Source organism: Heptranchias perlo, chromosome 20, assembly GCF_035084215.1.
Source record: "Heptranchias perlo isolate sHepPer1 chromosome 20, sHepPer1.hap1, whole genome shotgun sequence".
NCBI lineage: Eukaryota > Metazoa > Chordata > Chondrichthyes > Hexanchiformes > Hexanchidae > Heptranchias > Heptranchias perlo.
This window is the reverse complement of record NC_090344.1, coordinates 51,367,330-51,378,645: the sequence shown is the minus strand read 5'-3', so window position 1 is coordinate 51,378,645 and position 11,316 is coordinate 51,367,330. Positions and strand designations below refer to the sequence as shown.

The following is an 11,316-nucleotide window of genomic DNA, read 5'->3' as shown; positions in this document are numbered from 1 at the left end:
ACGTTATATCCTCAAAGAACTCAAGCAAATTTGTCAGACATGACTTCCCCTTTGTAAAGCCATGCTGACTTTGTCCTATTAAATTATGTTTATCCAAATGTTCCGCTACTGTCTCCTTAATAATAGACTCCAAAATTTTACCCACCACAGATGTTAGGCTAACTGGTCCATAATTTCCAGCCTTCTGCCCACTACCCTTTTTAAATAAGGGTGTTACATTAGCAGTTTTCCAATCTGCCGGGACTCCGGGGCAGATTCTTCAAGCTCCCTCTGCACTGTCCCATCAAACACTCCCAGGGCAGGTACAGCACGGGTTAGATACAGAGTAAAGCTCCCTCTACACTGTCCCATCAAACACTCCCAGGGCAGGTACAGCACGGGTTAGATACAGAGTAAAGCTCCCTCTACACTGTCCCATCAAACACTCCCAGGGCAGGTACAGCACGGGTTAGATACAGAGTATGAGATGTTAAATCGAGGCCCTCTCAGGTGGATTATTTGAAGAGCAGGGGAATTTTCCCCGGTGTCCTGGCCAATATTCTCCAAATCTTTGTTTCTTCTTTTCCGATCATTCGGTACTATAAAATCCAAATCCATTTAGGACTAGAATACTGCCACATCTGGGTAGATTTTTCTAGCACCCTGCTCTCACGCCGGGGCAGATTCTTCTAGCACCCTGCTCTCACTCCAGAGCAGATTCTTCCAGCACCCTGCTCTCACTCCAGAGCAGATTCTTCCAGCACCCTGCTCTCACTCCAGGGCGGATTCTCCTAGCACCCTCTCACTCCGGGGCAGATTCTTCTAGCACCCTGCTCTCACTCCAGAGCAGATTCTTCTAGCACCCTCTCACTCTGGGGCAGATTCTTCTAGCACCCTGCTCTCACTCCAGAGCAGATTCCTCCAGCACCCTGCTCTCACTCCAGGGCGGATTCTTCTAGCACCCTCTCACTCCGGGGCAGATTCTTCTAGCACCCTGCTCTCACTCCGGGGCAGATTCTTCCAGCACCCTGCTCTCACTCCGGGGCAGATTCTTCTAGCACCCTCTCACTCTGGGGCAGATTCTTCTAGCACCCTGCTTTCACTCCAGAGCAGATTCCTCCAGCACCCTGCTCTCACTCCAGGGCGGATTCTTCTAGCACCCTCTCACTCCGGGGCAGATTCTTCTAGCACCCTGCTCTCACTCCGGGGCAGATTCTTCTAGCACCCTCTCACTCCGGGGCAGATTCTTCTAGCACCCTGCTCTCACTCCAGGGCAGATTCTTCCAGCACCCTGCTCTCACTCCGGGGCAGATTCTTCTAGCACCCTCTCACTCCGGGGCAGATTCTTCTAGCACCCTGCTTTCACTCCAGAGCAGATTCCTCCAGCACCCTGCTCTCACTCCGGGGCAGATTCTTCTAGCACCCTGCTCTCACTCCGGGGCAGATTCTTCTAGCACCCTCTCACTCCGGGGCAGATTCTTCTAGCACCCTCTCACTCCGGGGCAGATTCTTCTAGCACCCTGCTCTCACTCCAGGGCGGATTCTTCCAGCACCCTGCTCTCACTCCAGGGCGGATTCTTCTAGCACCCTCTCACTCCGGGGCAGATTCTTCTAGCACCCTGCTCTCACTCCGGGCAGATTCTTCTAGCACCCTGCTCTCACTCCGGGGCAGATTCTTCTAGCACCCTCTCACTCCGGGGCAGATTCTTCTAGCACCCTGCTCTCACTCCGGGGCAGATTCTTCCAGCACCCTGCTCTCACTCCGGGGCAGGTTCTTCGAGCACCCCGCTCTCACTCCGGGGCAGGTTCTTCGAGCACCCTGCTCTCACTCCGGGCAGATTCTTCGAGCACCCCGCTCTCACTCCGGGGCAGGTTCTTCGAGCACCCCGCTCTCACTCCGGGCAGATTCTTCGAGCACCCTGCTCTCACTCCGGGCAGATTCTTCGAGCACCCTGCTCTCACTCCGGGCAGATTCTTCGAGCACCCTGCTCTCACTCCGGGCAGATTCTTCGAGCACCCCGCTCTCACTCCGGGGCAGGTTCTTCGAGCACCCTGCTCTCACTCCGGGCAGATTCTTCGAGCACCCTGCTCTCGCTCCTGGGCAGATTCTTCGAGCACCCCGCTCTCACTCCGGGGCACTCTTCTAGCACCCTGCTCTCACTCCGGGCAGATTCTTCGAGCACCCCGCTCTCACTCCGGGGCACTCTTCTAGCACCCTGCTCTCGCTCCTGGGCCAGTTTTTCTAGCACCCCTACCCACAATCCTGGGCAGGATACAGAAACAATTTGTCTGATAGATAATCCGTCCTTCACCTCTGGTCTGTAACTCCTCTCTGTTGCAGCCCTTCTCATTCTCTACTTCGCTGTTCCTAAGCTCCAAGCACCTCGTCCGACACACTGTCCCTCCTCTGTGTTGAAATTAAGACTCAGTTCACCATCTTCCACTCTAACCAGGTTTTATACCCGTGGTACACCCTCTTACTCTGCCCATCTTCCTACAAACTCAGTGTTCAAAAACCCAGGAATGGCATCACCGAAAAACCATTTCTTAATTTACGTCCTATTATCCCCAACTCTTTCCAACCCAGATAACGTCCTCCATCATGGCCCTCAACCCTTCACAGTTTGCCAATAAAGATGTAAACAATTTTACAACACCAAGTTATAGTCCAACAATTTTATTTTAAATTCACAAGCTTTCGGAGGTTTCCTCCTTCGTCAGGTGAAGGAGGAAACCTGACTCACCTGACGAAGGAGGAAGCCTCCGAAAGTTTGTGATTTCAAGTAAAGCTGTTGGACTATAACCTGGTGTTGTAAGACTCCTTACATTTGTCCACCCCAGTCCATCACCGGCATCTCCACATCATGCCAACAGAGATCAGGTCAAGGGGTTCAAACGATGTCAGAAACCACCAGAGCAAATCTGGAGATGTTCACAACAGCCATAAGATTGGCGAGTTCAGATTACGACTTTGAAATCTTACTGCTTGCATCACATAAAAATAGATCTCAGCAAGACAATTAAAGACTCTTACCTCATCTTTGAAGATCAGATTTCTTTGATAAGCTATTCTCACATCGCTGTTAATGATGGCTGAACTCCACTAAATTACGACCATGTGGTATCCATTATGTGTTCTATGTATAAACTATCCAAACTCCTCCATTAGATCCCAGCCTGTAACTCACTCCTGGGTGTCCATTATTAGACATAAGCCATTTCCAAACCCTCAATCAGATTCCAGCCTGGCCCTGTAATCTCTCCCGACTAGCTGTTATTTCCAGTATCACAAACAAAAATACAAAATTGATATTAAGCAAAGTCAGAGTACTTTTGTGTTTTATTTACATTGAGTTGATATATATTTAACAAGTACAAAATATTTTAAAGGTTATTTCAACAAATTCTTTGAAAAAAAAAATCCCCTTTAAAAACAGTTTTTAAAAAAAAGACAAAAATGCAAGTAAACGGGGAATGTCGAACAATTCGAGAATGTGCTGGCGAATGGAAACCATGCATCTGAAGTACGAAGGGATCAATCCCTGTAATTTTAAATACTCATTCTTCAATATCTCCAGCATAAAACTTTCTGTTTGACGACAGAAAAGTGCAGGCAGACTTGGAGGAAGGAACCTTGGGGGGGGTTTTTTTGGTTGGTTGAAGTCTTTCACAAACACACACGGGATTCAGTACCCTCGTTGGCCCCTTAACTCCTGTCACACACACACATACACACACACCCAACTGCTTTCCCAGATACAACCAACACCAAAATAAATAAAAGGGAAAAGAGCGAGCTGGACGCAGGCTTCTCAGCTGTCGCTCCCTCCTGCGCTGAGTCCCTCGCCGCCAGACTGGGTGGCTTCTGGTCTGGGTGGTTTCTCGTCACTTTTTCTTTCTATAGAATCTGGTGGACTGCAACAAAAAGTTTGCTAGAGCATTCTGTTAAAAAAAACAAATTCAAGGAAAAAAAAAATAATAAAAAAACCCCAATTTATTGCATGGCGGCAGTGTTAGCTTCATCCATCAGTTAGTGCGATCAACCGTCTGCAGTAAGGGTGCAAAACAAACTCTACTGACAGACTGTAATCTGCTAACTGGTAATCTGCATCCCTGCTGCAAGAACAGTTCCCTTGCAGTCTTCGCCGACTCGACGGGAGCTCAGGCAACACATTTTCACTTCAATTTCCACTCCAATTTTCTCCCCTCAGCTCCTGCGATTGCACGAGTACAGGCTGTCCTTGCACGAGAGTGATCTGCTCGAGTGCGAGTGTGGACAGGGAGTGTCAGCAGGTTATCCCACTGGACAGTGCAATGCTGACCTCACCTCAAGCCCGCACACGCACTTTCCAGCAGGGACTATTGGATGGCGGTCAGGAGCTGGGAAATGTGTGGATTTCTCCCTCCCCAGGGGGGCACTGAGACCAATAGTTGCACCCCTGACACCACCTTGGCCGAGATTAGGTGACTCAGCGCAGACCAGGCATTTCACACTTACGGTGAGATGTCAATCGAGGCGCAGGCAAGACAAACTAAGACCCTGTAATAAAGTTAACACTGCCATTAAATACCAAGCCACTGGATTTTGCTGACTGGTGTGAGAGTGCGAAGCAGCTCTTTCCTCGCAGCTACACTGCTCGAGAGTTACTTTTTTTTCCACACACTCCTTCTGTTTAAACCAGCAGTGCAGCATCGCTGGGGTGACCCCTCACACAATGTATCATAAAAACAAAAGACAAACCATCAAATACAGCAATCAGCACTCTCTGAATGAAGATGCAGTCTCCATCTCCGATGGGCAGGTTGATGAAAAGTACAGCTAGCTTTCTTCCTGTAAAAATGACTTTGGGGGGAGAACTGGATTGTCTTCCTGTACCTCCAGAGTACAGGCACAGCTCCTCCCACATTTTTATATATTTACACAAGAAAACTTTTTGTTCTGGGGCGGTGGGGGAGGAAACTGGAACACTTTCCATTTGAGGCAGGTACAGCACGGGTTAGATACAGAGTAAAGCTCCCTCTACACTGTCCCATCAAACACTCCCAGGGCAGGTACAGGGTTAGATACAGAGTAAAGCTGGTGGAAGGTCAAGCATCTTTACATTTGCGTGCTGTAAATGGAGGTGCAGGTTTTCAGAGTTCGGACCGCACGATAATCCACTGACAACCCACAGCATTTAAACTCTGATCAAAACCTTTCCTCTCATTCACATTACAGGAAGGATGTGATTGCTCTAGAGAGGGTACAGAGGAGATTTATGAGGATGTTGCCAGGACTGGAGAGTTTTAACTATGAGGAAAGATTGGATAGGCTCAGGTTGTTTTGACTGGAACAGAGGAGGCTGAGGGGAGATTTAATCGAGGCACAGAAAATTTTGAGAAAAGATAGAGTGGATAGGAAGGATCTATTTCCCTTCACAGAGGGGTCAGTGACCAGGGGGCATAGATTTAAAGTGATTGGTAGAAGGATTAGAGGGGAGCTGAGGAGAATTTTTTCACCCAGAGGGTGTTGGGGGTCTGGAACTCACTGCCTGAAAGGGTGGTAGAGGCAGAAACCCTCAACTCATTTAAAAAGTACTTGGATGTGCACCTGAAGTGCCGTAACCTACAGGGCTACGGACCAAGAGCTGGAAAGTGGGATTAGGCTGGATAGCTCATTTCGACTGGCACAGACACGATGGGCAGAATGGCCTCCCTTCTGCTCCGTAAATTTGCTATGTTTCATTCAGAGACTGGGTTGGGGAATATCATCGTGGCTGAGAATTTTTTTTTGGTACAATGTAACGGGGAATTTGAAGTTGGGGAGAAAGGTTTTGCACAACATGACTGGTGGACAACCAATCACAAGGAAGAAAGGCAGAGAGAGTTAAAACTTAACCAGTCAGGAAGAGGAACAGCAGCAGAGGGAGATTGAATGGTTCGATCACCACAACAATCTCAAAAAACACAAGAGATTTCATTGAAAAGGTAAGGAACGAACACAGAATCAGTAATGACTGGGAACGAGGACTGGGAAAGGAGTTTTTCCTGAACGAATGCAGGTCTATGATTACTGAGAAGGATTAATTGCTGGAAAGGATACAGCATCCTGTATTAAACGCTATGAACACACAGCACGAGGGCCAGCCTCAGAAAGGAGAAGGAAGAGGTTTAAAGTTTCCAGGAGGTCCTTTCGTCTGACACTGAAAGGCCAGGCTGTGTAATCCCAGCATTCCCAGTGTCGTGAAGCCTGTAAATGATGGGCACTGTAGGGAATGCTATCAGCTGATCTTATTTTGCAGGTGTCCTTATTTTCAAACTGATCACATACTGTAAAAAATCTCAGTAGTTCGGGGAGTTCGCGGGGACCGAGCGTTCACGCGGCTCTGTCCCGGGGATCGAGCGTTCACGCGGCTCTGTCCCGGGGATCGAATGTTTACACGGCTCTGTCCCGGGGATCGAGCGTTCACGCGGCTCTGTCCCGGGGATTGAGTGTTCACGCGGCTCTGTCCCGGGGATCGAATGTTTACACGGCTCTGTCCCGGGGATTGAATGTTTACACGGCTCTGTCCCGGGGATCGAATGTTTACACGGCTCTGTCCCGGGGATTGAATGTTTACACGGCTCTGTCCCGGGGATTGAATGTTTACACGGCTCTGTCCCGGGGATCGAGCGTTTACAGGGCTCTGTCCCGGGGATTGAGTGTTCACACGGCTCTGTCCCGGGGATTGAATGTTTACACGGCTCTGTCCCGGGGATTGAATGTTTACACGGCTCTGTCCCGGGGATTGAGTGTTCACACGGCTCTGTCCCGGGGATTGAGTGTTCACACGGCTCTGTCCCGGGGATCGAGCGTTCACACGGCTCTGTCCCGGGGATCGAATGTTTACACGGCTCTGTCCCGGGGATCGAGCGTTTACACGGCTCTGTCCCGGGGATCGAATGTTTACACGGCTCTGTCCCGGGGATCGAATGTTTACACGGCCCTGTCCCGGGGATTGAATGTTTACACGGCTCTGTCCCGGGGATCGAATGTTTACACGGCCCTGTCCCGGGGATTGAATGTTTACACGGCTCTGTCCCGGGGATCGAATGTTTACACGGCCCTGTCCCGGGGATTGAATGTTTACACGGCTCTGTCCCGGGGATTGAATGTTTACACGGCTCTGTCCCGGGGATCGAGCGTTTACACGGCTCTGTCCCGGGGATCGAATGTTTACACGGCTCTGTCCCGGGGATCGAATGTTTACACGGCCCTGTCCCGGGGATCGAATGTTTACACGGCTCTGTCCCGGGGATTGAATGTTTACACGGCTCTGTCCCGGGGATTGAATGTTTACACGGCCCTGTCCCGGGGATCGAATGTTTACACGGCTCTGTCCCGGGGATCGAATGTTTACACGGCTCTGTCCCGGGGATCGAGCGTTTACACGGCTCTGTCCCGGGGATCGAATGTTTACACGGCTCTGTCCCGGGGATCGAATGTTTACACGGCTCTGTCCCGGGGATTGAATGTTTACAGGGCTATGTCCCGGGGATCGAATGTTTACACGGCTCTGTCCCGGGGATTGAATGTTTACACGGCTCTGTCCCGGGGATTGAATGTTTACACGGCTCTGTCCCGGGGATTGAATGTTTACACGGCTCTGTCCCGGGGATCGAGCGTTCACGCGGCTCTGTCCCGGGGATTGAGTGTTCACGCGGCTCTGTCCCGGGGATCGAATGTTTACACGGCTCTGTCCCGGGGATTGAATGTTTACACGGCTCTGTCCCGGGGATCGAATGTTTACACGGCTCTGTCCCGGGGATTGAATGTTTACACGGCTCTGTCCCGGGGATTGAATGTTTACACGGCTCTGTCCCGGGGATCGAGCGTTTACAGGGCTCTGTCCCGGGGATTGAGTGTTCACACGGCTCTGTCCCGGGGATTGAATGTTTACACGGCTCTGTCCCGGGGATTGAATGTTTACACGGCTCTGTCCCGGGGATTGAGTGTTCACACGGCTCTGTCCCGGGGATTGAGAGTTCACACGGCTCTGTCCCGGGGATCGAGCGTTCACACGGCTCTGTCCCGGGGATTGAATGTTTACACGGCTCTGTCCCGGGGATCGAGCGTTTACACGGCTCTGTCCCGGGGATCGAATGTTTACACGGCTCTGTCCCGGGGATCGAATGTTTACACGGCCCTGTCCCGGGGATTGAATGTTTACACGGCTCTGTCCCGGGGATCGAATGTTTACACGGCCCTGTCCCGGGGATGGAATGTTTACACGGCTCTGTCCCGGGGATTGAACGTTTACACGGCTCTGTCCCGGGGATTGAATGTTTACACGGCTCTGTCCCGGGGATCGAATGTTTACACGGCTCTGTCCCGGGGATCGAGCGTTTACACGGCTCTGTCCCGGGGATCGAGCGTTTACACGGCTCTGTCCCGGGGATTGAATGTTTACACGGCTCTGTCCCGGGGATTGAATGTTTACACGGCTCTGTCCTGGGGATTGAATGTTTACACGGCTCTATCCTGGGGATTGAATGTTTACACGGCTCTGTCCCGGGGATCGAATGTTTACAGGGCTCTGTCCCGGGGATTGAATGTTTACACGGCTCTGTCCCGGGGATCGAATGTTTACAGGGCTCTGTCCCGGGGATTGAATGTTTACACGGCTCTGTCCCGGGGATTGAATGTTTACACGGCTCTGTCCCGGGGATCGAATGTTTACAGGGCTCTGTCCCGGGGATTGAATGTTTACACGGCTCTGTCCCGGGGATTGAATGTTTACACGGCTCTGTCCCGGGGATTGAATGTTTACACGGCTCTGTCCCGGGGATCGAGCGTTTACACGGCTCTGTCCCGGGGATTGAATGTTTACACGGCTCTGTCCCGGGGATTGAGTGTTTACACGGCTCTGTCCCGGGGATTGAATGTTTACACGGCTCTGTCCCGGGGATTGAATGTTTACACGGCTCTGTCCCGGGGATTGAATGTTTACACGGCTCTGTCCCGGGGATTGAATGTTTACACGGCTCTGTCCCGGGGATTGAATGTTTACACGGCTCTGTCCCGGGGATTGAACGTTTACACGGCTCTGTCCCGGGGATCGAATGTTTACACGGCCCTGTCCCGGGGATTGAATGTTTACACGGCTCTGTCCCGGGGATTGAATGTTTACACGGCTCTGTCCCGGGGATTGAGTGTTTACACGGCTCTGTCCCGGGGATTGAATGTTTACACGGCTCTGTCCCGGGGATTGAATGTTTACACGGCTCTGTCCCGGGGATCGAATGTTTACACGGCCCTGTCCCGGGGATTGAATGTTTACACGGCTCTGTCCCGGGGATTGAATGTTTACACGGCTCTGTCCCGGGGATACGGTGGTTTCTCTGCCACTATGGATGCTGGGTAAAGAGCTCCCCATTCCACAAAAGCCGTTTCTTTCACAAAACCTGCAGCCGCCTCGCGCTGTCCTGCGTGTCCCGTGTTTTAAGTTGCAGAAGTTGCTTGGTGCACTGAAGGCTCTCTGTTGTTCCTAATTTGCGAGTGCCTGTTGTATATTTTACCATGCTAGTTATTTGGACCTCTCAGTAAGTGACCGTTCATACAGGTTTCACTGCATTTCTTTGTATCGTGGCTCTTTCTGAATACTTACAGGGAATGAGTTGAGGAGAGACAGGAAGAAGATCACCGGTACCACCAGCAGCAACACACAGATAATCCACCACTTGTACTTGCGCCAGACGACATGCTTCATTACCTTGAAGGGAGACCGGAACCACAGGAACGAAGTGTCTGGACGGCTGGAGAACGGATGGAGTGAAACAATGGGACGAGGAGGCTCAACAGTTGCTTAAACACTTAGTCCATCCGCAATATGTACACCGATAACGAGTTAAAAACCTTTAACCAAACTTCTGCTAGTTACAGAGTCTTACAGCACAGAAGGAGGCCATTTCACCCATCGTGCCTGTGCTAGCTCTTTGAAAGAGCTTTCCAATTCGTCCCACTCCCTCAGCTCTTTTCACCAAAGCAAACTTTTCCTTTTCATTTATTCATCTAATTCCCTTTTGAAAGTTATTATTGAATCTGCTTCCACCGCCCTTTCAGGCAGCGCATTCCAGATCATCACAACTCGCTGTGTAAAAACATTCTCCTCATCTCTCCCCGGGTTCTTTTGTGAATTATTTTAAATCTGTGTCCCCTGGTTTCTGACTGTTGTGCCAATGGAAACAGTTTCCAATTAAATAGGTTCAGGAGGACCAGGGGGTCACAATGTTAAGTTGTACGAGGCCAGATCGAGGTTAGATGTCAGGAGGTGGTTCATTTCCCAGAGAATAGTGGCCCTCTGGAACAGGCTGCCGGCTCGTGCGGTGAACGCAGATTCGCTGAATTCCTTCGAGCGAGAGCTGGACCTGTTTCTGGCTGGGCCGGAGATCACCTCATACAAAAGGACGGCAATGTAATGCATCGAATTATCAGGGCCAGAGTGATCTCCTGGACTTGTTTCGATCATGTGGGCGGGGGGGCATTTCCCAGATTTTTCCCCCAAATTGATCTGGGTTTTTACATCTGGTTTTCCGCCTCTCCCAGGAGATCACATGGTGTTGGGTGGGGTGGGCAGTGTAGATATTGTGATACACAAGGTAACAGGATTGTGTGGGATAGGCTGGATGGACCAAAGGGCCTTTTCCTGTCTGTCACTGTTCGTATGTTCATTAATGGGACAATTTGTTGAGCTCATTCGAAGCACAGAAATTAGTGCAAAAGATGAGGATATTTGAATATTTATGGCACCGTACACATTGTAAATTAAACTATCCCTGATTTTGGCTGTTTGTCCTTGTTAGGTAGGGTCTGTGATCCTGATTTTTAACTTAGCCGATTGAGATTAATGGCCCAAGAAGATTTCAGGCACAATGCAAACTTTGAGCTTAATTTTCTTGACAGCTGGGCAGTTTTTTTTTTGTGGCTCATTTGCTCCGAACATACTTTGGTGCTTCCAGTCTGGGGTTCATATTGGGTTCGTCTCTCCCCTTCCCAGCAGGCCGCTCTTCTGCTTCGAGTTCTGTCAACAGTTCCAGGGTCAGCTCGACTTTACCCTAAACCGACCAAATGAGGAAATAAACACAGAAATAAGGCATCAAATCATGGCAATGACTCCCGACGGTTTAAAATTACGGCTCGGCTGTTCAGGGGGGTCACGTCAGGAAGCGCCTCTTCACACAAAGGAAGTCTGGAATTCTCTCTCCCAGAAAAAGCTGATGAGACTGGGAGTCAACTGAAAAATTTCAATCCTGATTTTTATTCGGCGAGGGTATTAAGGGATACGGAACCAAAGAGGGTAAATGGAGTTGAGGTACAGA

General features: G+C 50.4%; 1 protein-coding gene across 1 annotated transcript in view; it reads right to left on the bottom strand.

Annotated features, from left to right (window-relative positions):
* Positions 1–3,322: 3,322 nt before the first annotated feature.
* Positions 3,323–11,316, bottom strand: part of LOC137336047 (myoferlin-like) — a 129,065-nt gene continuing 121,071 nt past the window's right edge. The window contains exons 51-53 of the mRNA XM_068001549.1: positions 10,943–11,052; positions 9,606–9,753; positions 3,323–3,894 (exon numbers count right to left, since the gene is read on the bottom strand). Coding sequence (XP_067857650.1) covers positions 3,865–3,894; positions 9,606–9,753; positions 10,943–11,052 — 288 coding nt within the window. The 3' untranslated portion in view covers positions 3,323–3,864. The remainder of the gene's footprint in view (positions 3,895–9,605; positions 9,754–10,942; positions 11,053–11,316) is intronic.